The sequence below is a fragment of the Gopherus flavomarginatus genome, chromosome 1 (genome assembly GCF_025201925.1).
Source record: "Gopherus flavomarginatus isolate rGopFla2 chromosome 1, rGopFla2.mat.asm, whole genome shotgun sequence".
In the NCBI taxonomy this organism is placed as follows: domain Eukaryota; kingdom Metazoa; phylum Chordata; order Testudines; family Testudinidae; genus Gopherus; species Gopherus flavomarginatus.
Window position 1 is genome coordinate 149,116,262 of NC_066617.1, and position 26,897 is coordinate 149,143,158.

At 54.0% G+C, this 26,897-nt stretch overlaps 2 protein-coding genes across 16 annotated transcripts in view; one reads left to right on the forward strand and one right to left on the reverse strand.

Annotated features, from left to right (window-relative positions):
• Nucleotides 1-26,897, reverse strand: part of LOC127046628 (zinc finger protein 501-like) — a 271,994-nt gene that overhangs the window by 91,600 nt on the left and 153,497 nt on the right. The window contains exon 1 of one of the 8 annotated variants that reach the window (XM_050943916.1): nucleotides 2,211-2,362. The exons of the other annotated variants lie outside the window; for them this stretch is intronic. The gene's annotated coding sequence lies outside the window, so the exon portion shown is untranslated. Of the gene's footprint in view, nucleotides 1-2,210; nucleotides 2,363-26,897 lie in introns of those variants that run through there. 8 annotated transcript variants of the gene reach the window in all.
• LOC127046425 (zinc finger protein 420-like) overlaps nucleotides 2,550-26,897 on the forward strand; it is a 201,142-nt gene continuing 176,794 nt past the window's right edge. Inside the window, exons 1-3 of one of the 8 annotated variants that reach the window (XM_050943472.1) lie at nucleotides 2,730-2,738; nucleotides 8,279-8,367; nucleotides 9,019-9,145. In XM_050943472.1, coding sequence (XP_050799429.1) covers nucleotides 8,287-8,367; nucleotides 9,019-9,145 — 208 coding nt within the window. In that variant the 5' untranslated portion in view covers nucleotides 2,730-2,738; nucleotides 8,279-8,286. Of the gene's footprint in view, nucleotides 2,571-2,596; nucleotides 2,739-8,274; nucleotides 8,368-9,018; nucleotides 9,146-22,521; nucleotides 22,892-26,897 lie in introns of those variants that run through there. The other 7 variants (XM_050943504.1, XM_050943491.1, XM_050943501.1 and 4 more) reach the window with 7 other exon arrangements.

Below are 26,897 nucleotides of genomic sequence, written 5' to 3' on the forward strand. Positions count from 1 at the left end.
CCTCCTGTATCCCAATCCCCTGCTCCAGGTCAGAGTCTGTACCCCTCGCTCAAACTCCCCATAGCCTGCAACCCTCCTGCATCCCATCTCTATCTCAGAGCCTGCACCCCAAAAAGGGCCAGATTAACCTTTTGTGGGCCCGGTGCTAAACATATTTGTGGGCCCCCATCGGGGAAATGAGGCAGGGAGGGCAGAGTCCTCAGAGCAAGGGGCTACTCAGGGCCAATGGGAGATGGGTCATGGCATGGCAGGGACAGCCTCACTCCACACAGCCCAGTACAAAAGCACTGTTTACAAACCGGGAGCTGCCAGACCCAGGTTGTCCAGCCCGGCCCTGCGCTGCCATCATGCTTCTTCCCCTTGGGGGTGGGCCCATGCTGCATCATGCTACCCCCCTGCTGAGCACCCCTCTGACTCCCTACGCCCAGTGTCACACCACCCAGAGACCCCCATAAACCTCCATGTCCAGTGCCCTCCCAGACCACTTCCCCACGCATTCAGAACTCCCCCACAGACCCTCTCACTGCCCAGTGCCCCCTGAGCTGAACACCCTCCACAGCCCTCCCACAACTGCACAGTGCCCTGCACCTCCCTGCCCAGAGCCCCCCCACAGATCCCCTCACTGCCCAGTGACCTCCACCGCCCCACCACAACTGCACAGTGCCCCGCCTAGACCCTCCAACACTTCCCAGTGCACCGACACACACAGATCTCCCCCACTGCACAGCCCCCCAACACACACAGATCTCCCCACCTCCCACTGCCCAACACCCCCCCAGACCCACTAGAGACCTACTGACCCCCACACCCTAACCCCCAGCCACAATAGCCAGCCTTGATGAGAGGTGCCTGAGTCTGCCAGGCTGAGCTGGCAGCGCAGCTAGAGCTGGTCCTGGGGCAGGATAACTCCAGCCCCTTTGGAGTGGTGCACTCAGCCAGGCTGGAGCAGCAGCAGAGCGTACCAAGGCCAGGCTCCCTCAGAACCCAGCTAAGCCTCCCCCACACCCCATTGTCCCTTGTGACTGGCTGAGACTGGCCCAGCCTCTTCACCAATCCCAGATGGCTCTTCCCCCAGGGAGCCAGGTGGAGCCCCACAGGTCCTAGGCAGTGGAGACAGCTCAGAGCTAGAGCAGTGCTAGGGAGCGGGGCAGATCCCTGAGACGTGACTCTCGAGATCCCAGCCAGCCCACCCACACCCATTGGCCGTGTGGCCAGCAGCCCTGCCGAGCCTGCATGGTGGCCCCCAGCTACTGGGTGATGAGCCCTCTACGGCAGCAGCATAGCCAGCTTCTAACATCAGGGGAGCAAACACATAAAAAGAGGCACCACCCAACTTATCAAATTACTAATTACATACTTTTAAATTCATTATACATATTTATTTTGTACTTAAAAACACAAGAACGATCCAACCACAGAAGTGTTTGCACATCCGTCATTTTGCAGGAGAACTTTAGATTATACTTAGATATACTTTCAATTCTAGAAAGTAAATGACAGAATACAGTAGTTTATAATTGTCACAGGTTTAAAAAAAATACTGGCCATTTTTTTCCAGTTACTAATTTCATTTTAAAAAATCAATGAAATGCACTTTATTTACAATAGATGGTAACACTAAAGTCACCAAAAAGGCATAACAAATACAAGTTTTATGCAAATTAGTGAGTAAAGATCTCTCAGCTCTTTGGGGTTGGACAAAACAGTAATTTCCCTTGAAGTAGCTTTATTCATATTTTTTTTTTAAAAAAATAAGACATCTCTATGACACAGGTTGCAGTCTAACATTTTCAAAACACTGAGTACTGAAAGTTAGACTATTTAACCAATTTAAGACACACACACACACCCTTCTCTCTCTCTCCCTGCTTTCCTATCACCAGTTCTGTTACTACAGGAATGAAAAGTGACATCCTCTAAAAAGGACAGTTACCTGGTCCAACTGGCGTTCTTCAAAATGTGTTGCTCCTGTCTACTCCACAATAGGTGTGCGTGCTCGCCACATGCACCAGTGCTTGAAGTTTTTCCATTAGTAGGACTTGTCATGGGGGACCACCGCTGCGACCCCTGGAATGATGCCTTTACAGTGCACTATAAGGGGAGCTGCACACTCCCCCCACCCTCGGTTCCCTCTTGCCAGACAACTCCCTGCCACGGACACTGAGGTAGAGTCACCACCCAGCTCCCACCCCCGGGGCTCGCTCTGGTACCTGGAGCCTGCAGCTCCGCAGCAGGGCGGGCAGTACCCAGGGCAGCTTCAGCAAGACCAGGGCCCGGGCTGGGCACGGAGGCGGGGGTTTAATGAGTCTCCCCAGCACAAACCTTCCTGCTCCGCCTGCGCTCGCAGGTCACAATGTGGCAGCAGCACAGCAGCTGATCACACACCTCACCTCCCCCGATCTGCGCATGCCCAGAGCAGGGAAATGCAAACCGAACTACATCTCCCAGCCTGCCCCGGGGCCGCTTCCGCCCTCTCTTGCCAAGAAAGAGAGGGTTTCAGTAGGGAAAACTGCGCATGCTCCCTGCGAGCCCCGATGCGGGCGGGAGAACAAAGCTGCTGCTGCCTCCGTGTGAGCCGAGCCGAGCCGGGTTGAGCAGCTACTGCTTTCGGGTCGGTGCGGGGGGGAGACCCAGCATTAACCCCTCCGTGCCCGGTAGTGGGGGGACTTTCTCCACCTGGGCCCCGCCCCTTGGTCAGCCCCAGGCTCTGCCCACCCAGCCCTGGCCCGGAGCCCCCGGTGAGTGAGAGACCCGGGGGGCGTTGGGGCCGGGCGGGAAAGTGACTCTCTGCCCCGGGGACCTGGGAGAAACCTCGGAGCCGCCTCGGCCCCAGGGGAGCTGCAGCAGGATCTGCCCTGGCCCCGCTGGGATGGGAGGGGGGGGCGGAGCCTGAGGCCCGGCGTGGAGGGTCTTGGGGGGAGAAGGAGTGTCGAGCAGGGAGAGGAGAAACCGCAGTTCTGGGGGCGGGGGGCTGGAGGTCAGTGGGAGGCGAGTGGAGGTGGGGGTTGAACTGTCTCTGTGCAGCCAGGAAATCCCCGAGGGAAGGGGCAGGAAGGGGAGCGGGATCCCTAACCCTAACCTTTTCCCTGTTTGTGCCACTTGCCTCTCACCCCCGATACAAATTCTCTCTAGTTCTGCCCTTTTTCTCACTCAGCATCTCACACGGGGCTATAAAATCTGGGGGGATTCCCCCCAACCCCGACTAGATTAACTTTTTGTGGCCCCAGCGCCAAACATATTTGTGGGCCCCCACGAGGGAAACAGGGCAAGTGATGGGGGGCGGTCTGCAGTGCTAGGGGCCGGTTGGGGGCAATGAGGCACAGGGCAATGACTGGCCCTACTCAGCCTAGCACAAGGACACTGTTTATAAACCCAAAACTGCTAGATGCACACTGCCCCCCCACCCCTCTGCTGCCAGTGTGCCCCTTCCACACTGCCCCAGTGCCCTGCCCTTATCCCAGCACCCCCTCACCCAGAGACTTCCCCCATAGGTCCCTCTGCCCAGCACCTCCTGCCTACAGACACCTCTGGCCGACCTCCCACCACAACTGCACAGCACCCTGCACACCATACTCCCTGCCCAGCTCCCCCACCCACAGATCCCCTACTGTTCAGCACCCCCTTCACAGTCCCACCATCACAGCTGTACAGTGAATATTCCTGAGAGAATCCTGCATCAAATTCTGTGCATCATAATTTAAAATTCTGTTTTGTTTTACAATAAATAAATGTGGAAGCTCCACCATGGCAGTGGGGAGCACAAGCCACTGGCTGCATGGAGGTGGGAGAATACCCAGCAGCCTGCCCTGGAACAGGTACTTGGTGGTGAGGCTGAACCTGACCCCGACACAGAACAAGGACCAGGGCTGCAACAGAAACACCCTGGGGCCCTGCCCCTTTTGCACCAGGCACACCAGATGTGAGCAGGGAGGTTCAGCCTAGCAGCAGAATCCAAGTGCAGAGGGACTTAGTGTGGGGTTTCCAGATAGGGGTAAGAGGGTTCTGTGAGGGGCAGTCTGGATGCAGGCAGCTCAGTGAGGGGTCTGAATGCACAGAGAGGTACCAGGTGCAGGGGCAATGGGAGTCTGCAGGGGGGACCAAGTGAAAGTGGTTGGAGCTCAGTGGCTGGGGGAGGAATCTGGGTGCAGGGGTTCATTTGGGTGGGGGTCTAGGTGTAGATGGTTGGGGCTCGGTGGGGAGGGTGTCGTGTCTGGTGGGAACTCAGGGGTGGTACAGATGCAGGGAAGGTGGGGCTTGTCAGGGTGAGGGTTTGATGGGCTTGTTTAACAGGGGAGCCCCAGCTGCTGCCAAGGGGATCCACATGCTGGGCCCCCGCTTCCCCTGTCCCAGGAATCAATAACCTTCGGCCCGCTAGGGGTAAGCCCCCTGGTGGGCCAGTTTGTTTACTTGCTATGTCCACAGGTCAGCTGATTGTGGCTCCCACTGGCTGCGGTTTGCTGCTCCAGGCCAATTGGGGCTGCGAGAAGCCACAGCCAGCACATCCCTTGCCCCGTGCACTTTCCCAAGACCCCGCCCCTGCCTGTATTCTGCCTCCTCTCCCACACACGGAGCATGCTGTGGCTCTGCTCTTCCCCCTCCCTCCTGCCAGCAAATAGCTGACGGGTGGCAGGGAGGGGAGAGCGGGAATGCAGCAAGCTGTGAGAAGAGACAGGACGGAGAGCTTGGCTGCCCTACTGCAGCAGGAGCCTCAGTGCCAACAGCACCAAGCTTCTGTGCCCCTCAGGAGAGAGCGGGGAAGGGTGGGCCTGGCCATGGCCCCCCCTCGAGTGTGGGCATGGGGTCAGTGGTGCCATGATAAATCCGCTACTGCTCCTTTCCCCTCAGATGATCACCTCTCTTGTCTCTCCTGATGTCCCCCTGTTCTCTCCATAATTCTCAAACGTCAATTTAAAACTCCTCGGATGTGGGGGATTTTCCCATCCATTTTATCTGGAGCGATTTGTCCTTGTTAAGGTGGGAAATTTTTGCCCTGAGTCATTCCCCAAAACATAGCTGCCCTGGAGTGGGGATGAGATGAGATGCCTGTTCTCTACCGGGGCAGGGCAGGGAAGGGAGGACCACGTGTCCCCTATAGGGACTGCCTAGACCCTCGTTTCCCAGTCCCAATTGCTGTCCCCTAACTACCAACACAGTTGCCCCCAACCATCAGCTGCCAGTCACTAGGCCGTACCCCACTGCTGCCCCCTTCCTTCATCCAGGGACCTTCCAGCTCCCCATCCCTTGCCCTTTTAAATCAGCTCCTCAAAGGGCTCCCTGCTGCCCATGTGAATGGTGGCAGAAGGGGGACCTTTCACTTTCTGTTCATGTATTGGACAGTCATATAAAATCCAGTCAAACAGTCCCCCTGTTCCACTAGTTAGTTAATAGCAACATAAAATCCCCGTCAGATCTCAGTGTATTTTTCTCATGTTATCAGTTGTGTAGTTTGTGACACGTATTCTCTGGAAATCTCAAAGATTCATATAAGATCTCCTAAACGTTTGCCCCACCTTTTCTCTAGTTATCTATTTCTAGCTGAATATGCCCTGAGATTTTTTCCTCTCTAATTATAAAATCCTAAGAAAATCTCAGATTTACACCTTTTCTCAGCTTCTTGAACATGGATATAAAATGTTTCAAATGTTGCCCATTTCCTCTTTATTCATTTATCTAATATTCATGTGAAACACATTCAGATTTTACCTCCTATCAACAACTGATACAAAATCCCTCTGATTTTCCACTCTTCTCTCTATAATTTGCAAAAATTCATCCAAAATCTCTCAGATTTCCACCCTTTCTCTTTCATTTCTGAACATTGATCTCATATCTCAGGTTTTCCCTCTTTCTTTGTCATTATAAAATATCAGTTAAAAATCTGCTCAGAGTTGGGGCTGTTCTCCATGTTTCTAAATCCCAGCAAATTCTCCTTACTTCGAGGGAACCTGTTGCCCTGAGTCGTCGTCCATCCTGGAGGTTGCAGGGGATTAAATTGTCCAGTGATCATCTTTCCCCTCTCCTTTGAGAATGTTTGCTGATGAAAGAGACCAGCCACATATTTAATACCCATCGAAACCAGAGGCCTCCCCTGTTTTGGGGATCAGTGGTTCCCAGCTGGTAACAGGAGAGTTGGCTGGACAGTTTTTTTTCTCCAGCTGGCACGGGATGAGGAGGTCACTATGAATGCAGTATAGGTCCAAAGTATCCCAAACCCCATAACAAACACTGTTACAGGGAGTGTCTGGGTGGGGAGATTGCAGCTGAAGCTGAAGGGGCATTGTGGTAGGGGGAGGCCTCTGGGTGGCTGGACAGGGGGTACCCTAGTCAGGTTGGTGGATTCTGGAGGTTTTGGGGGGAGGTTGGTTCTGATGTGCCCAGTCCTGAAGCTGTGGGTCCTGGAGGTGGATATTGCTGGGGGCCTGTTGGCCGCAGGTCAGCGGTGTAGGTGTCTCTTGGGGAGGTGGGACAGGGGGTTAGAGAGTGCCTGGTGCTGTGCCAAGGGCTCTGTCTGGGCTTCCCCAGCTGGTTCCTGGGATCGCTGCCATGCCCAGTGCACAGAGCTTGGGGGGGGATCCCCAATGTTAGGTCAGGGGATGTGAGGCAAGCAGTGTGAGGAGTGCCACTGTAAAGAATCAGTGGGACCCTGTGAGGGCAGGAGGGAGTCCCAGGCAAACAGCAGAGCAGATCCTGGTGGAGGGCAGGTGGGGGTCCTAGGCAGGCAGTGAGGGACTGACTTCCCAGTCGGGGGGGTCCCATTGGAGTGGACCCTTGTTGCTGGGGACTCTTTGTGGGGGGAACCCTTTGGGATTCCCAACCTGGCAGTGATGGTCTGGTGGGGGTTTCCTGGCCGGTGGGGCTCTTAGAGGTATCTGGGGTCTGGTCTGGGAGTGTCTGGGTTCCCCTGGATGGAGGCTCTGGGGGCTGCTTACTAACCATGCTCCTTCTCTCTGGTTGTGTAAGAATCCTGGCTCCAAGCAGTGCCTGGCATTCCCCGGCCGCATGCCCGGTCACTGTGAATTTTCTATCCACTTATCAAACACTGTGAGGTGAAATCACAGATTTTGCTTTCCTCCCCTCTTGAAAACTGCCGGAACTTCCGGTTCTACTGGGAAAATTCATTCCCCCAGTCTTTGTCCTAGATCTGGGGGGTGAGGGAGGTGGGAAGGGGGTCAGCACTGCCACACAGTGGTCTCTTCCACAGTGTTCTGGACTTTCGTTCTGAACTCTGGTTTCATTGAGACCATTCTTAATCCAGAGTCCCTGCATAGAGAGACAAGGAGTGACTCCAGATGGACAGTGGGGCAAATGAGATCAGCAATTCTCCCTGTGAGAAGGGGCTGTCATTAGCTGCTCTCCCCAGAGAGCTAAAAGGAGGGAAGCTGCTCAAACGCTCTATCCCTCTGTGCTCAGGATATTGGGGTTCAGCTTCCTGGGTCAGATGCTGCAGCCTCTGTTGTGATCTGGGAGACCAGGCTTATCTGCTGCTGCTGCTCCCGCAGTGTGGGCTCTGTACTGGGATGTGACCTTAATTAAAGCTTTTTCTCTGCCTTGCCCAGGTGATGACTTCCTCCAGCTGGTACTAGCCCCATAGGGCAGCCCTGGGCCCTGTAAATACTAAATTCTGAGCCACAGACTCCAGATAACTGAAAGACCTCAGGGAAAGTGCTGGGGACTGGAAGAAAGTGACTCTGCACAAACAGCCCCTCCTCATTTCTCCTCCCATTAGCAATTGCCAGGAGAAAATCCAGCCATGGGAGAGCAAAGCACCCAGGAATGGGACTTTCCCAGCCAGAGGGGCAGGGAGAGAGGACAGAGGAAGGAGAGACTGAAAGGGGCAGTGGGAGAAATGAATTGGGGGGGAGAGATTTCCAGCTCTCTAGTCCATCCAGACACATATATTGCTGCATCCCTGGACAGAACCACTTTCCAGTGAACAAAACAAGGGTCAGACAGAGGAAAAGCCAGTTCCTGACTCCATATTCCTCCTACTGAGATGTGGCTGTCCCGGAGTCAGTGTCCGAGGGAATCTTCCACAGTGATTCCTTTGGTTCTGCTCTTTTCTAGCCTTGTGTTCAGAGACTTTGTTACAGGATGTGGCAGGGAGAAGGGAGGTTAAAAATGTCTCTGTGGGCTTAGCCTGGCAGTAGGGACCAAGTCTACACTGTAATAAAGAGATCAAGCATTTTCCAGGATGGCAGACTCTAGAATGTCTGTCGTGATGTGAAATTAACTAAGACCTGTTCTGAAACCCGCACAACTGCCCTTCTCACCCAGACAGGCTGCAGAATGACGTCCATGTTTCGCTCCAGATCATCGCATCCTACCATGGGAGAGGGAAAAGAAATGGCTGCAGAGGAGTCAGTCCAGGTAGGGATTATCAGGAGGTTGCTGGTGGGTTCCTGCTGGAGGAGAGGGACAGCAAATACACCGGAGATGGGAAGGGTTCTACAGTCTGGTTTGGAGGTGGACAGCTTGTGACAAACCTGCTGGGCATTGTTTAGTAAGCGGCCCGGATTCTAGGAATAGACCCATGAGATTAGGTGGTGGAAATACCCTAATTTGTGAAACAGAAAATAACCCACCTATATGGGGGCTAGGAAAGCTGACCAAACTCCCAGTGCTGGAGCCTGACCTGACTAACCAGTGGCTGCTGTGAGATATGAAAGGGGCACCCACCAGTGAGGTTTAGGGGAGCTGCCCCTCCTTTCACATCCAGCTCCTGACATGGAGGAGAATATTGGGCTTCCTACCAGAGAGCTCTCCCTGGTCCCTGCTAGGGGCTCCATCTCCTGTATCAGTCTGTGGCTAGTAGGTGTGTGATGGATCTGCTGGGAGAGACAAGGGGCTCTTGCTTCATCCCCTTAACCTGGTGTTTCCAGGATGCTCTGAGTGGGGTGGGGGTGGGGCTCTATTGACTGTGATCCACCCAGAGCTTGCATTTGATTGGCTCCTCTTCCACACGAACAGTGGGGCTCTGAGTGGGGCAGCAGGTACTGAGTTGGATTCTTGCTCTTTCAGGGGACAGTGACCTTCAAGGAGGTGGCTGTGTATTTCACCAGGGAAGAGTGGGCTCTGCTGGACTCTGCTCAGAGAGCCCTGTACAGAGACGTCATGCAGGAGAACTACGAGAATGTGACCTTGCTGGGTAAGGGTTCCTGTCCCCTCATCTCTTCTTTTCCCCTTCCAAGAACCAAGGTTCACGCCAGCTCCCCTATACCGCCTCTACTCTGCCCTGGTTCTGCATCACCCCAATATGCCAGTGACACACACACTTCCACCGAACCTGGGACCCGGAGGGAGGAGCGGGGCGGTGTATTAAATCGCTCCCCATAGCAATGCTCTACTCCAGGGACACTGCGCATGCTCAGTAACAGCTGCTGACGCCGCTGCCCTTCCCCTGCCCGTATCAGCCGTAACGTTCCGCTGGGCGCTAGTGACAGGGGCTGGGAAGGGGCAGTGGGAGGAGCAAGGAGATGCCAGAGTCTGAGCAGGACATTGATGGTCCGGGGGGGAGATCAGGTGGCTGGAGGCTGGATTAGGAGGGGGCTAAATGGCAAAATTTGGGATGGAGGGAGGAGCAGGAGTTGAGCTCGTAGGGAGGTGGGGGTGAGTCGGGGTTGCACAGAGGGGAAGGTCATTGGGGCGGGAAATTTGAACTATTTTGTGCAGCCAGGAAATTCCCCTGGGGGAAGTTCACTGAATCCTTCCTTGTTTGTGCCACTTACCCCGCCACCCCCACATTCAAAGTCTCTCAAGTTTTTCCTCTTTTCTGTCATTATCATACATGGCTATAAAATCCGGGCAGTTTCCCCCCAAATGATCAGCTCTCTAATTTCCCCCAATTTTGCCCTGGTCTCTCCATCCTTCTCTAGTATCAATTTAAAATCTCTCTGATGTGGCAGTTTTCCCCACCCATTTTGTGTGCAGCGATTTGTCCTTATTTAGGTGGGAAATTGTTGCCCTGAGTCATTCCTCAAAACATGGCTGACTCTGGAGTGAGGATGGGATGAGAAGCCTGTTCTCTGCCAGGGCAGGGACAGGAAGAGCATGTGTCCCTGATGGGGACTGCACAGACCCTGGTTTCCCAATCCCGCTTCCTGTCCCTAAACTATCAACGCAGTTGTTACCAGCCCTCAGTTTCCAGTCATCTGCCCATCACCCGCTGCTCCCCCCTTCCTTTGTCCAAAGAGCCTTCCAACTCCAGCTCCCCCTCCCCTGGCCTTCTTAAATCAGCTCCTCAAAGTGCTCCCAGCTGCCCATGTGAATGGTGGCAGTGAGGGGAACCATCACTTTGTGTTTATGCATTGGACAGTCTCATAAAATCCAGTCAAACAGTCCCCCTTTTCCCTTTAATTATTTAATAGCAACATAAAATCCCCCTCAGATCTTGATGTTTTTCCTCTCATGTTATCAATTCTTTACTTTGTGACATGTTTTCTCTGCGAATCTCAGACTGATATAAAATACCCTAAACATTTGCCCCACTTCTCTTTAGTTGTCTATTTCTAAGTGAATATGCCCTCAGATTTTTTTCCCTGTCTCTTTAATGGAAAAATACAAAGAATCTGAGATTTATACCTTTCCTCAGATTCTTGAGCATGGATATAACATGTTTGCAAATGTTGTCCATTTCTGCTCTATTCATTTATCAAATATTGATGTGAAATACACTCAGATTGTACCTCTTACCGACAACTGATATAAAATCCCTCCGATTTTATACTTTCCTCTCTATAATTGGCAAAAATAGATCCAAAATTGCTTAGATTTCCACCCTCTTTCATTTCTGAACATTGATCTCAAAGCTCAGGATTTCCCTCTTTCTATATCATTATCAAATATCAATTAAAAATCCTTTCATGTTTGGGGCTGTTCCCCATGTTTCTAAATCCCAGCAACTTCTTCCTTCAAGGGAACCAGTTGCCCTGAGTTCTTCTCCATCCTGGATGTTGCAGGGTGTTAAATTGCCCAGTGATCATCTTTCCCCTCTCCTTTGAGAATCATTTGTTCCCTCCTTTACCTCTGTTAAAATATTTGCTGATGAAAGAGACCAGCCACCTATTTAATACCCATCAAAGCCAGAGGCCTCACTCTGTTTGAGGTGGGATCAGTGGTTCCCAGCTGGTAGTGGGAGAGTTGGCTGGACCCTTTTCTTTTCTGCAGCTGGCACAGGATAAGAAGTTCATTCTGAGTGCAGTGTGGGTCCAGAAGTATCCCAAACCGCATGACAAATGGTCTCTGTGAGGGGCTGTTTCTCACATTGCTAAGATGTGGGCACCTTGGGGTGGATCCATGGTGACCATTATTTGCTTGTGACAGGGCATGGACATTTCTTACCTTTCTGCTGAAGGGGTTCTAGGCAGGCAATGGGGGAATCCCAGGCAGGCAATGAGTTCCCAATTGGGGTCCCCTTGGGGGGAGGAGGGGTCCCTGGCTGTTGGGGGCTCTTGCTAGGGGAACCCTTTGGGGTTCCCAGCCTGGCAGTGAAGATCTGGTGGGGGTTGTCTGGCCAGTGAGGCTCTAAGGGGTATCTGGGGTGTCTGGCCAGAGATTCTGGGGGTTGGATCCCAGGGAATATCTAGTGGGACCCTGGCTGGGGGTCTGGGTTCTGGGGATGTTTGGGGACCCCTGGATGGAGGCTCTGGGGGCTGCTATTAACCATGTTCCTTCTATCTGATCAGCTTGTGCCAGAATCCTGGCTCCAGCACTGCCGAGCATTCCCCAGCCACATGATAACTTTCTATCCACTGTGGCAAAGTTCCTCCTGTGCCTTGGTGGGTCCTGCATTTATTGGCAGATTTACTCACCTCAGTGATCTTCCCCAGTCTGAGTCAACTCCTCTTGTGTCTGAACAGGAGTTGGGAGGAAACCCAGGCCCACCCTCTACTCTGGGTTCCAGCCCAGGGCCCTGTGGATTGCAGCTGTCTATAGTACCTCCTGTAACAGCTGCATGACAGCTACAGCTCCCTGGGCTACTTCCCCATGGCCTCCTCCAAACACCTTCTTTATCCTCACCACAGGACCTTCCTCCTGGTGTCTGATAATGCTTGTACTCCTTAGTCCTCCAGCAGCACACCCTCTCAGCTCCTTATGCCTTTTGCTCCCAGCTCCTCACACACACTTGCTCTCCTCTGACTCCCCCTGCCTGACTGAAGTGAGCTCCTTTTTAAACCCAGGTGCCCTGATTAGCCTGCCTTGATTGGCTGCAGATGATCTAATCAGCCTGTCTGCCTTAACTGGTTCTAGCAGGTTCCTGATTACTCTAGTGCAGCCCCTGCTTTGGTCACTCAGGGAACAGAAACCTGCTTCTCCTGTGGCCAGTAGATTTCCCTTCTATTCCTCTGCTGTAGAGGGAAGGAGGGCGAGGGCTGCTGCTGCTGCTGTTCCTGCTGAGCACTGGATCCTCAAGGCAGCAGCTGCTGCTCTCTTGGCTGGGCCAGACACCACTGCTTCCGTCCCCGCCTCTCCCCTTCTCTGCTACTCTCTAGTTGGCTGGCTGGTGATCCCCTCACCCCCGCCCCCCTCAACTGCTGCTCTTGCTCCACCTAGAGTGGGGGGGGGCGAGGGCTGAGGAAGGCTGCTGGCTTGCTTCCCAGAAAAGAAGGGGATTGAGGGGCCCTAGCTCTTGTTGCTGAGGATACCATCTGAGCGGGGTCCCTCCTGCCTGGACACCAGACCACCACCACCCGGAGCTGCTGGGGCTACTGTGGCTGTTGCTGGGGAGCTGTTGGAGCCCTGAGGAGGAGAAGAGGACCACCTGCTGCTAGAAGACCACGTGAGGACCGCTGTGGAGGGGGCTTTACTGGATTGAGTCTTTTTTGAACTGTGCTCTTGTGGTGGGGGTTTGGACTGTGTCTGTTGGGACACCAGGGGTATGGCGTGGAGCCTGCCCCTGGTCAATCCGTGTTCCCCTTCGCCCCCACCACCGTTGTTGCCCCCTCCACCACACCCACTGGCTGTTTTCCTTCTGCATCGGACTCCTGCCTCTGGGACTGAGCTGCTCACCTGGCTCACCACGCCCACTTCCACCATTTGAGCCTGCAGCAACAGCAGCCAAGCATTGACTTTTTTGCATGAGTGCCCGTGGGCGCACCCCCTCGGCTGACCCTTTTCCTATGCCATATTTGTCTGCCCCACCTGTTTCCTTCTGCGGCCCTCATTGTGCTGCCCCAGCCCTGCAGCTATCCCTGTGGTCCCTCCGCCCCATTCCTAGCTTGCCCTTTTCGCACCCCCCACCCTATGATCCCCCAGTCCTGATTGGTCCCTCCCCTCGTGCGCCCACGCCCCCTCCGATGCGCTTGTGCCCTTCTCCCGTTTGAGTTTGCCCTTGTTCACTGCACCCCCCATACCGTTATCCCTCTGATCCCCTAGTGCATCTAGAGGAGCTGGAATTCCCCTCTGAGTCGGTGACGTGCCACCCTCCCACCCCTAGGTCCTTAGTTGCTCCCCACGCCCCTTTAGCCTTCCCTTTCCAGCACCCTCCTCCCCTGCCTGCAGCCTAGCAGGGAGGGGTGGTCACCTCCTCTCCTTCCCCTCCCCTGGTTGTTTGTCCCCCTCCCCGCTCTCGTTATGGTGGGGGAGACCCCTCACGATGCTCCCACCGCCCCTCCTCCTCCTGCCCTCATGTCCATTTCCCAAGCCTCTACCTCGACCGCCACTGCCGATCCACCTACCACCGCCCCGCTGGGGCACCGGCGGCAGCGAGTACCAGGGAGACCTCCACTGCTGCCACATCCCTCACCCCTTCCAATTCAGGGGGAGCCCCCCCAGCCGATGGGAAAGGTCGGGGTGGAAGAAGGGTAAGGGCCCCACTAGAAAGGCCAGGCCCTCCATGGCAGAGACTGCCCCTGCTGCCGCAGCTCCGCTACCGGCAGTGACATCCCCGCTGCTCCTTCCACCAGCTCCACGGGTGTCCCTCCCCTGGCCCCCAGGGCTTACACCCAGCTGGCAGTGGCCCCCACCACCTGCCACTGCTCCTCCAACCGCTGCTTCCGCTACCATCTACAGCGGCTGGGGCCCCTTCCTCACCTTGACCAGGAAGCATGGCGTCCGTTGTCTCCTGGTGCCCGCCTCGCCCTATGTGGACACCTACGTGCAGGCGTTGACGAGGGTGGTGGGGCCCATGGCCATAGTGGCAGCCTCCAAAATATACGGGAGGGTGGTCGTCTTCCTGGCATCAGAGGCTGCTGCCTAGGAGGCAGTAGAGATGGGCCTGGCAGTGGGGGTCGTGTTCGTCCCCCTGGAGCCGTTGGAAGACCTGGGGGTCTGTTTGATCCTGACCTCCGTCCCTCCTTTCCTGCCCAACGTTGCCCTGCTGGCTGCCCTTTCTTCCCTGGGGCGCCCTATGTCTGTCATTAGCCCTCTCCCGTTGGGCTGCAAGGACCCCACCCTCTGTCACATCCTCTCGTTCTGCCAGCAAGTGCAGCTTGAACTGCCACCGGTGGCGCATGGCAGAGAGGCGCTCGAGGGGTCCTTTCTGGTCCCCTACCAGGGAGTCCACTACCGGGTGCATTATTCGACAGCGGGGGGGGGGGGGGGCTGGTGCTACCTCTGCCAGGCGATGGAGCATATCTGGAGGGACTGCCCCTTGGCCCGGCATGGAGGAGCGTCCGAGACCCCGGCAAGACACGTGCCCTGTCACCGCCGATTCCCCTGGCTGTCCGGCACCCGAAGCTTCCCCTCCTCTTTCTCAGTCCACCACTGTGGAGGAGGGTGCAGTGGAGATACCGCCGGGCGTGGGAGTGGGCTTGCCCCAGGGGGAATCCTCCCTCATTCCCGCTGCCCCACCATTGCCTCCCCAAGTCCCTGAGCCATTGCCCTTGCCCCCTGACCCAACCCCTGTTAGCCAGCCCCCGGATGATGCCATGGAGGGCTGGTCCTTAGTGCAGGGGAAGCGGAAGGCTCAGGCCCCGTTACATCCTTTAGATTCTGAGACCCCCCGGAAGAGCAGGAAGGGGGGCACTAACGATGAGCCTTCTGCCTTGCCCTCTGATGGATCCCATTATGTGGTGCCAGCTGGGGACACCGTGGCAGCACCGGAAGGTGACACCGCCCCTCCTCCAGAGTCCCTTCCCATGGAAGCCCCCAGGGGAGCCTCTCTCACCTCCTTACCATCCGAAGCCCCTGCGAGCACTGAGGTGGGCGTTGCCTCGGGTGCTGACAGAGAGGGCCATGGGGTGGTGGATGGTGATCTCCCTTCCATCTACGAGGAGATTGAGGCCCTGGGTCTGACCCCGGTCACGCAAGGGGAGGACGACCCTCTGCCGGCGTGCCTTGATCTGGACAATCTCAACCCGGTCCCCTTGTCCCCGTGTTCCCTTCCCCTAACCGCTGCTTCTGCTCCCGCCTCTGAGGATCCTCTGGAATCTTCCATCAGCCCGGCTGCTGGTGGCACCCTACTGACGGCTGCCGAGCCCATTGGGGTGACGGCCGGTGCCCCGCTGCTGGGACCTGGTTCCCAGGGGGTGTCCCTCTTGGGTGTGGAGCACCCGACCTCCTTCCTGGGCAGGGACCCTGTTGATGACCATCTATCTCCAGATGCCGGGGCTATTGCCCAAACTGTAGTGGCTGAGCCTGGCATCGTTAGGGGTTCCCTTCCCACTCCCCAGATCCCTGAGCCTAACCAGGAGGGGCCGCCTTCCAGCGGCCCGACTGTTGAAGCTCAGGATTCTACTTCTGCCCCCCTCCCCGATTCTCTTACTGATCCCCGCCCTTCTCCTGTCCCTTGCCCTATTCCTGATACCAGTCTCATTCTTGTCCCTTCCACCTCCCGTGCTGCCATTGCCGCTCTTGGAGTTACCCCCCAGGGAGCGGCTTTAGACGTTTTTTCCTGTCCCAACCCATCAGGGGCTGCTGTTTTCCTTCCGCCACCTCCTGTTGAACAGGGGAGCGGGGCAGGTTGCATGGCGTCAGCCCATTGGATGCCACATCGGGGGTCTTCCCCCTGCCTGCCCGCCTCTGTGGGCCACGGGGCTGTGACGGGGGACCCCCGGGGGATGGTCATAGATCAGTGACCCCCCCCATGCGCTGAGGGAGGAGCTGCGGGAGTTCCTTGAGGACGTCCGTGGCTCCCGTAACAAAGTCCAACTTGCGCTTCAGCGGTGGGGGGATTTCCATCGGATCCTCCGGGCCATGAGGGCCCTCATGGAAGAGGGTAAGAGGACCAGGAAGCAGGCTGCTGCAGCCTACCAACGGGTCCGCCTCTTCTGCGACACTTTACTCACCTACGGGGTAGGTCATGGATAGCTGCGCGTCCCGATGGAGGCCATGGGCGTGTCTGCCGGCTAGGATCCCCCCAGCCCTCCTTATGGCACCAATCATCTTTGCCACATTAAACACTTGGGGCTGTAGGATGGGTCTCCGCAGGAGCCAGGTGCTCTCCTTCCTTCAGGAGCAGGGGTACTCTGTGGTTTTCCTGCAGGAAACCCATACGGATCCGGCCGCTGAAGCTAGCTGGCGGCTGGAGTGGGGGGACGGGGTCTACTTTAGCCACATCTCGGTCCGCACAGCTGGAGTGGCGACCCTGTTCTCCGATCTGCAGCCTGAGGTGCTGGGGGTCGCCGAGGCTGTGCCATGCCTCCTGCTGCACCTCCAGGTCCGTCTGGAGGGGCTTGTAGTTAATCCTGTCAACATTTATGCCCCAACATCAGGCCTGGAGAGGTTGCATTTTTATCAGCAGGTGTCCGCCTGCCTCCGCTCCCTGGATCCTCATGAATGCGTGGTCCCTGGAGGGGACTTTAACACCACCCTCGAGGAACGAGACCACTCAGGGACTGAGCAGTGCCCAGCTGCCGCGGACGTCCTCCAGGAGATCTTTGATCGCCACTCCCTGATGGACGTCTGGCGCGACCGCCACCCGGACGATGTCTCAACGTTCACTGTCATCCAGGTGGAGGCCCATCGGTCACGCCACTCCTGGCTGGACCGCATTTACCTGTCACGTTTCCACCTTTCATGGGCACACTCCTCCAGCATTCGGCCGGGCCCCTTTTCAGAATACCACCTTGCCACCGTAACAGTCTCTCTCTGCACGGGGAGGCCGGAGCCAGCCTACTGGCACTTTAATAGTTTGCTGGAGGATGCAAGCTTCATGGCATCCTTCCGGGAATTCTGGCTGGTCTGGGGAGGGCAGAGACGCACCTTTCTCTCAGCGCGGCGTTGGTGGGATCTGGGGAAGGTGCGCGCCCGGCTCTTCTGCCATGACTACACCCAGGGCACCAGCAAACGGAGAAATGCGCAATAGGGCAGTTGGAATGAGGTCTTGGAGCTGGAGAGGCATCTGGCCGCCAGCCTCGAGGATCCATCCCTCTGCGGAGCATGCTTGGAGAAGCGGGAGGAGCTCCGGCCCTCGAAGACCATCGGGCCCAGGGTGCCTTTGTTCGATCCCGCATCCGCCTCCTTCGAGAGATGGATCGTGGCTCCTGCTTCTTCTATGCCCTGGAGAAAAGGAGGGGGGCCAAGAAGGATGTCACTTGCCTCATGGCGGAGGACGGCATCCCCCTCAGGATCCGGTGGAGGTGTGAGAGAGGGCCAGGGCCTTCTATGCGACTCTTTTTTCCCCGGATCTGACCAATCCTAACACTTGTAGAGTGCTCTGGGACTGTCTCCTGATGGTCAGCATGGGCGACCGGGACCGGCTAGAGCTGCCTCTCACTCTGGCTGAGTTCTCGGATGCCTTCTGTCACATACCCACCAATAAATCTCCGGCCATTGGTGGGCTGACCGTAGAGTTCTACTGCATGTTCTGGGACGTCCTCGGCCCAGACCTGGTCACCGTCTGGGCTGAGTCTTTGCAGGGTGGGGTCCTCCCTCTGCCGTGCAGGCGAGCTGTGCTTGCCTTATTGCCGAAGACGGGAGACCTCCGGCAACTTATGGAATTGGTGTCCCGTCTCGGTCCTCAGCAACAAAATCATTGCGAAGGCCATCTTGGTGTGGCTAGAGTCCATGCTGGCGGACGTGATCCACCCAGACCAGACCTACACCATCCTGGGCTGCATGATTTTGATATCCTGTATCTAGTCCGGGACCTTCTGGAATTAGGGTGTAGGGATGGTCTATTGTTTGCCCTCTTGTCTCTGTATCAGGAGAAGGCATTCGACAGGGTGGAGCACGGATATCTCCTGAGCACTCTGTGAGCATTTGGCTTCGGAGTCTGGTTTGTGGGTTTTCTCCAGGTGCTGTACGCTTCTGCGGAGTGTCTGGTCAGGCTCAACTGGACCCTGACCGAGCTGGTCAGCTTCGGGCGAGGAGTGCAGCAGGAGTGTCTCCTCTCAGGTCAGCTGTATGCTCTGGCGATTGAACCCTTCCTCTGTCTCCTCCGTCGGAGGCTGACGGGGTTGGTGCTTCGAGAGCTGGAGCTGCAGCTGGTCCTGTCAGTGTATGCAGACGATGTGCTTCTCATGATCCAGGACCCAGGAGATCTGGTGCGGGTGGAGGCTTGCCAGGCCATCTACTTGGTGGCCTCCTCTGCCCGAGTCAACTGGGTCAAGGGCTCTGGCCTGGTGGTCGGGGACGGGTGGCAGGTGAGCTCCCTCCCACCTGCACTTTAGGCAATCCGGTGGAGCGCGGGTTCACTGCTCTATCTCAGCGTTTACCTTTCTGCCATGCATCCGTCTCCTCTGGAGAACTGGCACGGTTTAGAGGGCAGGTGACGAAGCAGCTCCGGAAATGTACAGGACTACTCTAGTGTCTCTCCCTTCAAGGGAGGGTGCTGGTGCTCAATCAACTGGTCCTGTCCATGCTCTGGTACTGGCTCAACACCCTGGTCCCAGCCCTGGGTTTCCTGGCCAACCTCCAGATGATTATTCTGGAGTTCTTTTGGCCAGGGATGCACTGAGTCTCTGCAGGGGTCCTCTACCTGCCCGTGGAGGAGGGAGGATAGGACCTGAAATCCCTACACACTCAGGTCCATGTCTTCTACCTCCAGGCCCTGCAGAGACTCCTGTACGGGCAGGTAGTCCTGCGTGGAGTGTGTTGGCACACGCCTTCCTCCGCCACTTTTGAGGGCTCCGATGTGACCGGCAGCTCTTTTACCTCCATCCGAGAGGTCTTCCGTGTGACCTCTCTGGGCTGCCGATCTTCTATCAAGACCTCCTCCAGACCTGGAAGCTCTTTTCAATGACCAGGTCCGTGGCGGCCACCGTGGCGGCCGATCTCCTTGTGGAGTCCTTGCTACACAATACCCAGCTTCATGTGCAAGTGGCAGAGTCCCCTACGGTGCGCCAGAGGCTGGTCTTGCCGGGAGTCGCCAGGGTCGGAGACCTCCTGGACTACGACCGGAGAGACTGGCTGGATCCCCTGACGTTCGCTCAGCGTGTGGGGCTCTCCAGACCTCGTGCTCCCTGGCGCATACTTCAGGAGGTGAAGGCCACTTTACTGCCTGCTGCTTGGGCTTACCTCGACCGGGTCCTGCAAGTGGGCACGCCCTGTCCACCCTCCATCCCAGGCCCCATGGACATTTTTATTGGGTCCCTGCCCCATGGACCCAATCGGACCCCTCACACTTTCACTGTGAGCTGGCTGCACGATCTGCAGCCGGTTCTGTTCCAGGCCGCGCCTCAGAAACACCTGTACACGCTCATGCTCCACACTCTCCACTACCTCATCCTCGCATCCTGCCCTGATACCAATTGGCGGGACCTCCTGTCACCTCTCAAGGGTGAGAGGCCATGGTGGGCCAGCTTATACTCTGCCCTCGTCCCGAGGCCCGCCGGGGATGTCAGTTGGCGGCTCCTTCATGGGGCTGTGAGCACGGGCGTGTACTTGGCGCGGTTTACCCCGTCCCCAACACCTGCCCTTTTTGTGGCATGAAAGACCCTGGCGCACATTTATTTAGAGTGCGCCAGGTTGCAGCCCTGGTTCCGGCTCCTCTTGTATCTATTATTGCATTTTTGGTTGCACTTTTCCCCTCACCTGTTTATCTAAACACTCCCCATCCGTGGCCCCACAGAGACGCAGGATTTCCTTGTCAACCTCCTCTTGGCCCTGGCCAAACTATCTGCCTACAAAACCAGGGAGAGGAGGTTGGCCGACGGGATTTCCTGCGACTGTGGGGCCTATTTCTGCTCCTCCATCCGTTCACGCATCCGGGCAGAGTTCCTCTGGGCTGCGTCCACTGGCTCCCTTGACCCTTTTGAGGATCAGTGGTCATTGTCTGGGGTTCTCTGCTTGGTGTCCCCGTCAAGTTCCCTTTGTTTAGCCCTATGACCTCACTCCCGATCCTGTTTTTTTCATTAGTTGTCCCCTGTACTTATTTGGTGTCACGGACCTGTGGATCCTCCCCTTAGGCTGGGGGGAGATCCTTTAGAAGTGGGCGGGCGAACCCGCCCACCTCCTGGACACCAATAGGACCAGACTCCTGTACCCCACTGGTTTGGATCTGTCACATCACTTATCGAATACTGTGAGGTGAAATCACAGCTTTTTCTTTTCTCTCCTCTTGAAAAACCACAGAAACTTCTGGTTTCATAGGGAAAATTCCTGCCTCAGTTCCTTGTCCTAGATCTAGGCAGTAAGGGAGGTGGAAAGGCGTTTAGCACTGCCACACTATAGCACTATCTTCCACGGCATTCTGGACTCATTCTTTCTGAAATCTGGATTCACTGAAAGCAATGTTAATAAAGAGTCACTGTATGGAAAGACAAGGAGTGACTCCAGATGCACAGTGAGGGAAATGAGATTCTCCCTGTGCGGAGAGGCTCTCATTTGCTTCTCTCCTCAGAGAGCAAAAGGAGGGAAGACTGCTCAAATGCTCTGTCCCTCTTTGCTCAGGATATTAGGGTTCAGCTTCCTGGGTCAGATGCTGCAGCCTCCATTGTGATCTGGGAGACCAGGATTAGCAGCTGCTGCTCCCCCAGCAGGGGCTCTGTGCTAGGAAGTGACCTTAATTAAAGTTTCTTCTCTGCCTGGCCCAGGTGACAACTTTCTTCAGCGCAGACCTGGGCTCTGTTAATACAAATTCTAAACCTCAGACTCCATGTAACAGACGGACCTCAGAGAAAGTGCTGGGGACTGGCAAGAAAGTGACTCTGCACAAACAGCTCTCCCCCCATTTCTCCTCCTCTTAGTAGTTGGCTGTATTTTCTCCTGGCATGGGAGAGCAAAGAACCAGGAATGGACTTTCCCAGCCAGAGGGGCAGGGAGAGAGGACAGGGGAAGGAGAGACTGAAAGGGGCAGTGGGAGAAATGAGTGGGGGGAGAGATTTCCAGCTCTCTAGTCCACCCACACATGTATCCCTGGGCAGAACCACTTTCCAGTGAACAAAACAAGGGTCAGACAGAGGAAAAGCCAGATCCTGACTCTGTATTCCTGTTGTGGAAAAGACCACCACCTATTCAATTTTGGTCAGACAGGCCGAGGCACCTTTATTGATAAAACAAGAGTACAAGTATGCATACAGGGAGAGACAGAAATTCCATGCAAGGAAAAACTGCTCTGCCCCTTACGATATTCACCAAGCTTATAAAGGCTAAAACCGCAAAATGTCATATTGATTACACAAGTTATTTGCTTATTTTTGGTAGTTAATATTGCAGATCAGCAGGTTATTTACTGTAAATTCAGCTTGGGGTATTTCCAGTTAGGGGCTTTTGCAATTACATTGTCTTATGACTTTTGATTGCGAATACATATTGCACAAGCTATTAGCATATTGCATAGGTCACACATTTTGGCAATAATTAAGCTGGTCACTTGACAATGCCACTTGGCAATTTTCTATAAGCAAGCAGTTTTATTATTCTATATTTTGCTTAAAGCCAGACTGGCAGGAAAAGACCCCTGGTCCCTCCCTGCTTAGTTCCTCTTTTGTCAGTGTTTCATACCCATATTTCTTAATACTTGGTTTCCTCTCCACCCAGTGGGCTAGACATTACTGATAAACAAGTTAGGCCTGGATATATGGGCCTATAAACCAATAAAGCTAAAAGTATTTATAATTTTTACAATATTGTATATTAAAATCACAGAAGCTTATATCAATGTCGGGGATCTGCAGCCAGGACTGATTTGCCTTATTTCAATCAGGGTCCTGCTGCAGTATCCATGGCAGTGACAGCAAATTCTTAGGCACTGGTTAAACAAGATTTTATGAAGACAAAAGTTTACAAATATTTAATCATATTTGAACTGTAGATGCTCATATTACTGTTGGGGACCTATCACTAGGGTACTTGATCGTACATGGTCTTCGATCAGAACCCTAGGGCAGGAGCCACACCAGTGACAGCAAGATTCTAAAGGCAGTGGCTTAAACAAGGGCAGAAAGCTACAAATATTTAATTATATATCAGGACCACAGATGTCGGTATTACTGTTGGTAACCCTCCGCAAGAGTACTGTTCGTGCATTATTCTCCGACCAGAACCCTTGGGCGGGGTCCCCACCAGCAACAGTAAACTTTTAGAGGCAGTGGCCGAAGATGGCCTGAGTTGGCCGGCACTAAAGCTACATATAAAAGGGTGGGGGGTTATGTTTCCTTTCATTCCCCCTGCTGGGATGTGGCTTCCCTGGGGTCAGTGTCCGAGGGAATCCTCCACAGTGACGCCTTTGGTTCTGCTCTTTTCTAGCCTTGTGTTCAGAGACTTTGTTATGGGATGTGGCAGGGAGAAGGGAGGTTAAAAATGTGTCTGTGGGATTAGCCTGGCAGGAAGGGGCAGGTCTACACTGTAATAAAGAAATCAAGCATTTTCTCAGGATAGCAGACTCTAGGGTGTCTGTCTGCAGAGAGCCTGGGGGAATCATGATGTGAAATTAACTAAGGCCTGTTCTGAAACCTCCACAACTGCCCTTCTCACCCTGCCAGGCTGCAGAATGAGGTCCATATTTCAGTCAACTTCATCCCATCCTCCCATGGGACAGAGGAGAGAAGTGGCTGCAGAGGAGTCAGTCCAGGTAGGGATTATTGCATGGTTGCTGGTGGGTTCCTGCAGGAGGGAGAGGGACAGCAAATACACCGGAGATGGGAAGGTTTGCGCAGTCTGGTTTGGAAGTTGGAGTGGGGCAGGAAATGCACAGGTTGGGAAAGGGAGAAGGACAGATTGTGGCAAACCTGCTTGGAGTTGTTTAATAAATGGCCTAGGCTCTAGGAGGATGGAAAGGAGTAAGCGGTAGGTGGGGGCATTTAGAGCAGGGGGTCAGTAAGAAGGAGGCATTCAGGAGGGTCTAGGTCAGTGGTTAGAGTTAGAGTTAGGGCGTCGCCGCCGAAATGTTGCAGAAATTCAGGGGTGATGCTTCTCAATGACTCACTTGTCGGTGGCAAGCATCATCATCGAGAGGCGTATCCCTCAAAATGCCTCTGAAATTTGGTGGCATTTCAGCAGGTGCTGTACTGGGGGTCAGGACGCGGGCGCATTTAGCTGCCCCCACAAGTGCCATGGCTGAGGACCCCTGGTCTAGGGAGATGGGGCAGGAAGAAGTACAGTGGGGGCCGGGCTGGGATATGGCACACACTGGCAAAAACAAAAGTCAGCTCCTGTGCAAACTGAAGCCTTGAACAAAGGACTGAATGACCCATCCAAGCTGTGGCTCTGTTCCAAACAGACTTTCAAGCCGGCAACTCACCAAAACTGCTAAGAACTTAATATATAAATTTCTGAATGTATCTGACTGCTTTCCCAATTAACAACTTCCTTTGTGTTTCTTGTTTTCTTTCTGTTTCTTATCTAAGCTTTTAGTTTAGGTGCCTGGCATCCTGGTATTTTCAGTAAGATCCAAACCCTTACAGGCTTGGTAACATGGCTGACCCTTTGAGGTCAAAAGAATATTTTGTTTATGTGAGTAGAGTTTTTAAATAACCTCTCACTGTACCGGACCTAGGTGCTGACTGGGAGTCAGAGAAGTGGAATGCAATAAAGGGGGCTGTGTGATTTTATTTTCAGCTTCTCAATAACCCATGTTGGGGATCAGAAGCACAGTTTGTTACTGGTCGGCGAGTTTAACTTCAATGTAAACCACCAGTATTGAGAGCATCTGCTCTCCCTTTTTTAACCTGCCCTGTCCTTGGCATTTTCAGTGAGGACTGTCTCAGGCACACGAGGTCACGCTAAGCACTGAAGATAAATTAATAGAATTTTTTTTATGACCATGTCTTAAGAAATCCACTGAACTCCTTTGTTTTATTTCATCTGAGCAGGGTTTCCAGTTTCTCAACCTGATGTGATCTCCCAGCTGGAACAAGGGGAAGAGTCATGGATCCCAGACCTCCAGGGTTCATAGGAACGAAAGATCCTGAGAGCTCCCTGCACAGGTGAGGAAACATTAAACCAACTCCAAGTCTGTAAGTGCCTGAAGGAAACATCTGGGATGCCCTACAAAGCCCTGGGAGGTCTCTCAGTTCATTATTGTCCCTAGCAGGAGTCAATCCTCAGGGTAAATATAGCTAATGGCTTCCTGTAGATCCTCGCAGACACCGGGCATTAGCTTCCTCCCTTCCCCCTGTGAATTTGGATGGCATGCAGAAGCTGAATTGATCCCCTCCTCTCCTATTTGGGGGAAGAGTTTGAGGGAGTTCAGTTCTTGATTTTTATTTGACCTCCCTCCAGCACTTGGTTTGGTTTGGTCTTTCCTTTTCCATCCCTGTCTGAGGTTTCTGTCTCTCTCACAGCAGGTGATGCAATGCTATGTGAGAAAGAGGAGGAGAATTCTCAGCAGGAAAAAGTTGAGCAAGTGGATAAACACAGAGAATTATTGCAAAGATCGAAAAGGAACGTGTCCAGGAGTCATGAGCGGGGAAAATCATGCGAGACTCAGCACAGACCAGAAAGAGAGCAGGGAAACCAGCCAGGAGAGAAAATGGGTAAATTTATTTCCTGTCAGGGAACCCAGAAGAGCATCAAGGAAACCACAACACAGCAGGAAATCCTTATGGGAAAGAGGGAAAATACATGCAGTGAGTGTGGGAAAAACTTCACTTGAAGATCAGCCCTTTCTGAACATCAGAAAATCCACACCGATGTGAGACTCTATGAATGCAATGAGTATGAGAAAACCTTGAATCGCAGCTCCCACCTTATTAAGCGTCAGAGAATCCACAGAGGGGAGAGGCCCTACGAATGTAGTGAATGCGGGAAAACCTTCACTCGAAGATCAGATCTTTTTTACCATCAGTCAGTCCACACAGTGGAGAGGCCCTATGATTGCAGTGAGTGTGGGAAAACCTTCGGTCACAGCTCGCACCTTATTAGGCATCAGAAAATCCACACAGGTGAGAGAACCTATGAAAGCAGTCAGTGTGGGAAAACCTCCTCTTAGGGCCTAAAGAAATTGTTTGTACAACTTTCCTTCCTAGTTCAGTGTGTCTCATTACCGTTCCAGTGGATGCCAGGGTTAGATTGAGAACAATCATCCTTCACTGTTTGGTTTCAAAGTGAGAGTACTTCATAGGACATTTCTTCCCCGTGGATCCCAAACTGGCTGCCTGATTGGGTAACAAGGACTTTCAGGCTGTAGAAATGATGGTAACCAATGAGGCAACAAATGTGTCAAGCTCTAATTTCAGACTTCTGGATACTCACGTGTTGAGTCCTGATTCTGAGGTTTTGTGTCTGATGCTGTGGCTACACAATAAAGCTGATGTTGGTGCAGCTGTAGCACTGCGATTACAGGTGCTCTCCGCCAATGGGAAAAATCTCTCCCCAAGAACTTTATTAGTCCAGCCCCCATAAGTGGCGGTGGCTATGTTGGCAGGCAAAGCTCTCCTGCTGATGTAGTGTTTTTTCACAGGAGAGTAGGGCTGTGTAGCTACATTGCTCACCAGTGTGTATTTTTCACACCCTTGAGCAATATCGTTATACCGATAAATGTCTTTAGTGTAGACCAGACCTTAGTTTTCTCTTGTTTTATATATTTACATCACTTCTCCTCTACCTCCTCCTACTTTGAAAGATGTTGTTGCGTGCCTGGATGCTCTGCAAGGACGAGGCCCACACACACAGGTGAATTAATTGGCTTTAATGAAGGTTAAGTGACACACCCGCAACGGGAACTCCATGCGTTGCTGCCACTGGCTTGGGGAGTCCAACGTCCGAACAGCTCGGTCAGGTGCGAAGTTCAATGCGCAAGCTCTAGCCCTTAGCAATTATAGCATCATGCTAATAGCATGCAAACTAGCCTTTACATATGCAGTAAGGGACTTTCCATCAGCAATGGCCACCTCCCCTGGCCTCGGGCCAGGGACTTTCTGCAGACTTTCTGCAGTTCCCCAAAACACCGGGGCTTCCCACACAGGGCAGTTTTAACCGGTTAGAAGCAGCAGCTGCTAGCAACTTCTGTCCGCTAATAACCTCTCCTTGAGAAAGCGTAGGCCCTAGCTTAAACCATAACAATGTCTTCCGGGGTCCCCTACATTCCTCCCCTCGCTTTCTCAAGTGCCCGTAGGCGTTCCAGGGGGTGAGTGGTGTCCGCAGGGACAGGGGGGGCTGCGGGCCGATAATCCCAACTCTCAGAGGCACTCGAAGGTGCCAGGGACCAGGTGGAGTCGGCATGAATTAAGCTACAACGCCGGCTGCCACTCAAGCGGCTGCACATACAGCACAAGCGTCACAAACCACATCCTGCATACAAACTCAAAATCCCGATAAGGCCGATGCACAAGCCCTGAACAAGATGTGCTGCCCAACCACGAAGGGATGTGAGCCAGGACCATAGCCAAGAATCCCCGTCTTGCTGGCCAATGCCTTCTGCTAAATGACGCAATTCCCGCAACTCCACCGCTATATCAGCTCCAGCATCTGTAACATTAAAGTAACACATACCAGCAAAATCCTTGCATGAATGCCCATGTCGCAATAACAAATAATTAATAGCTAAGCCATTTTGCAACATACCCTGATGTACTTCACCTAATTCTTGTGCAAGCAAAGCCACAACCGTGGAAGTCCAATTAAGAGACTTAGCCACA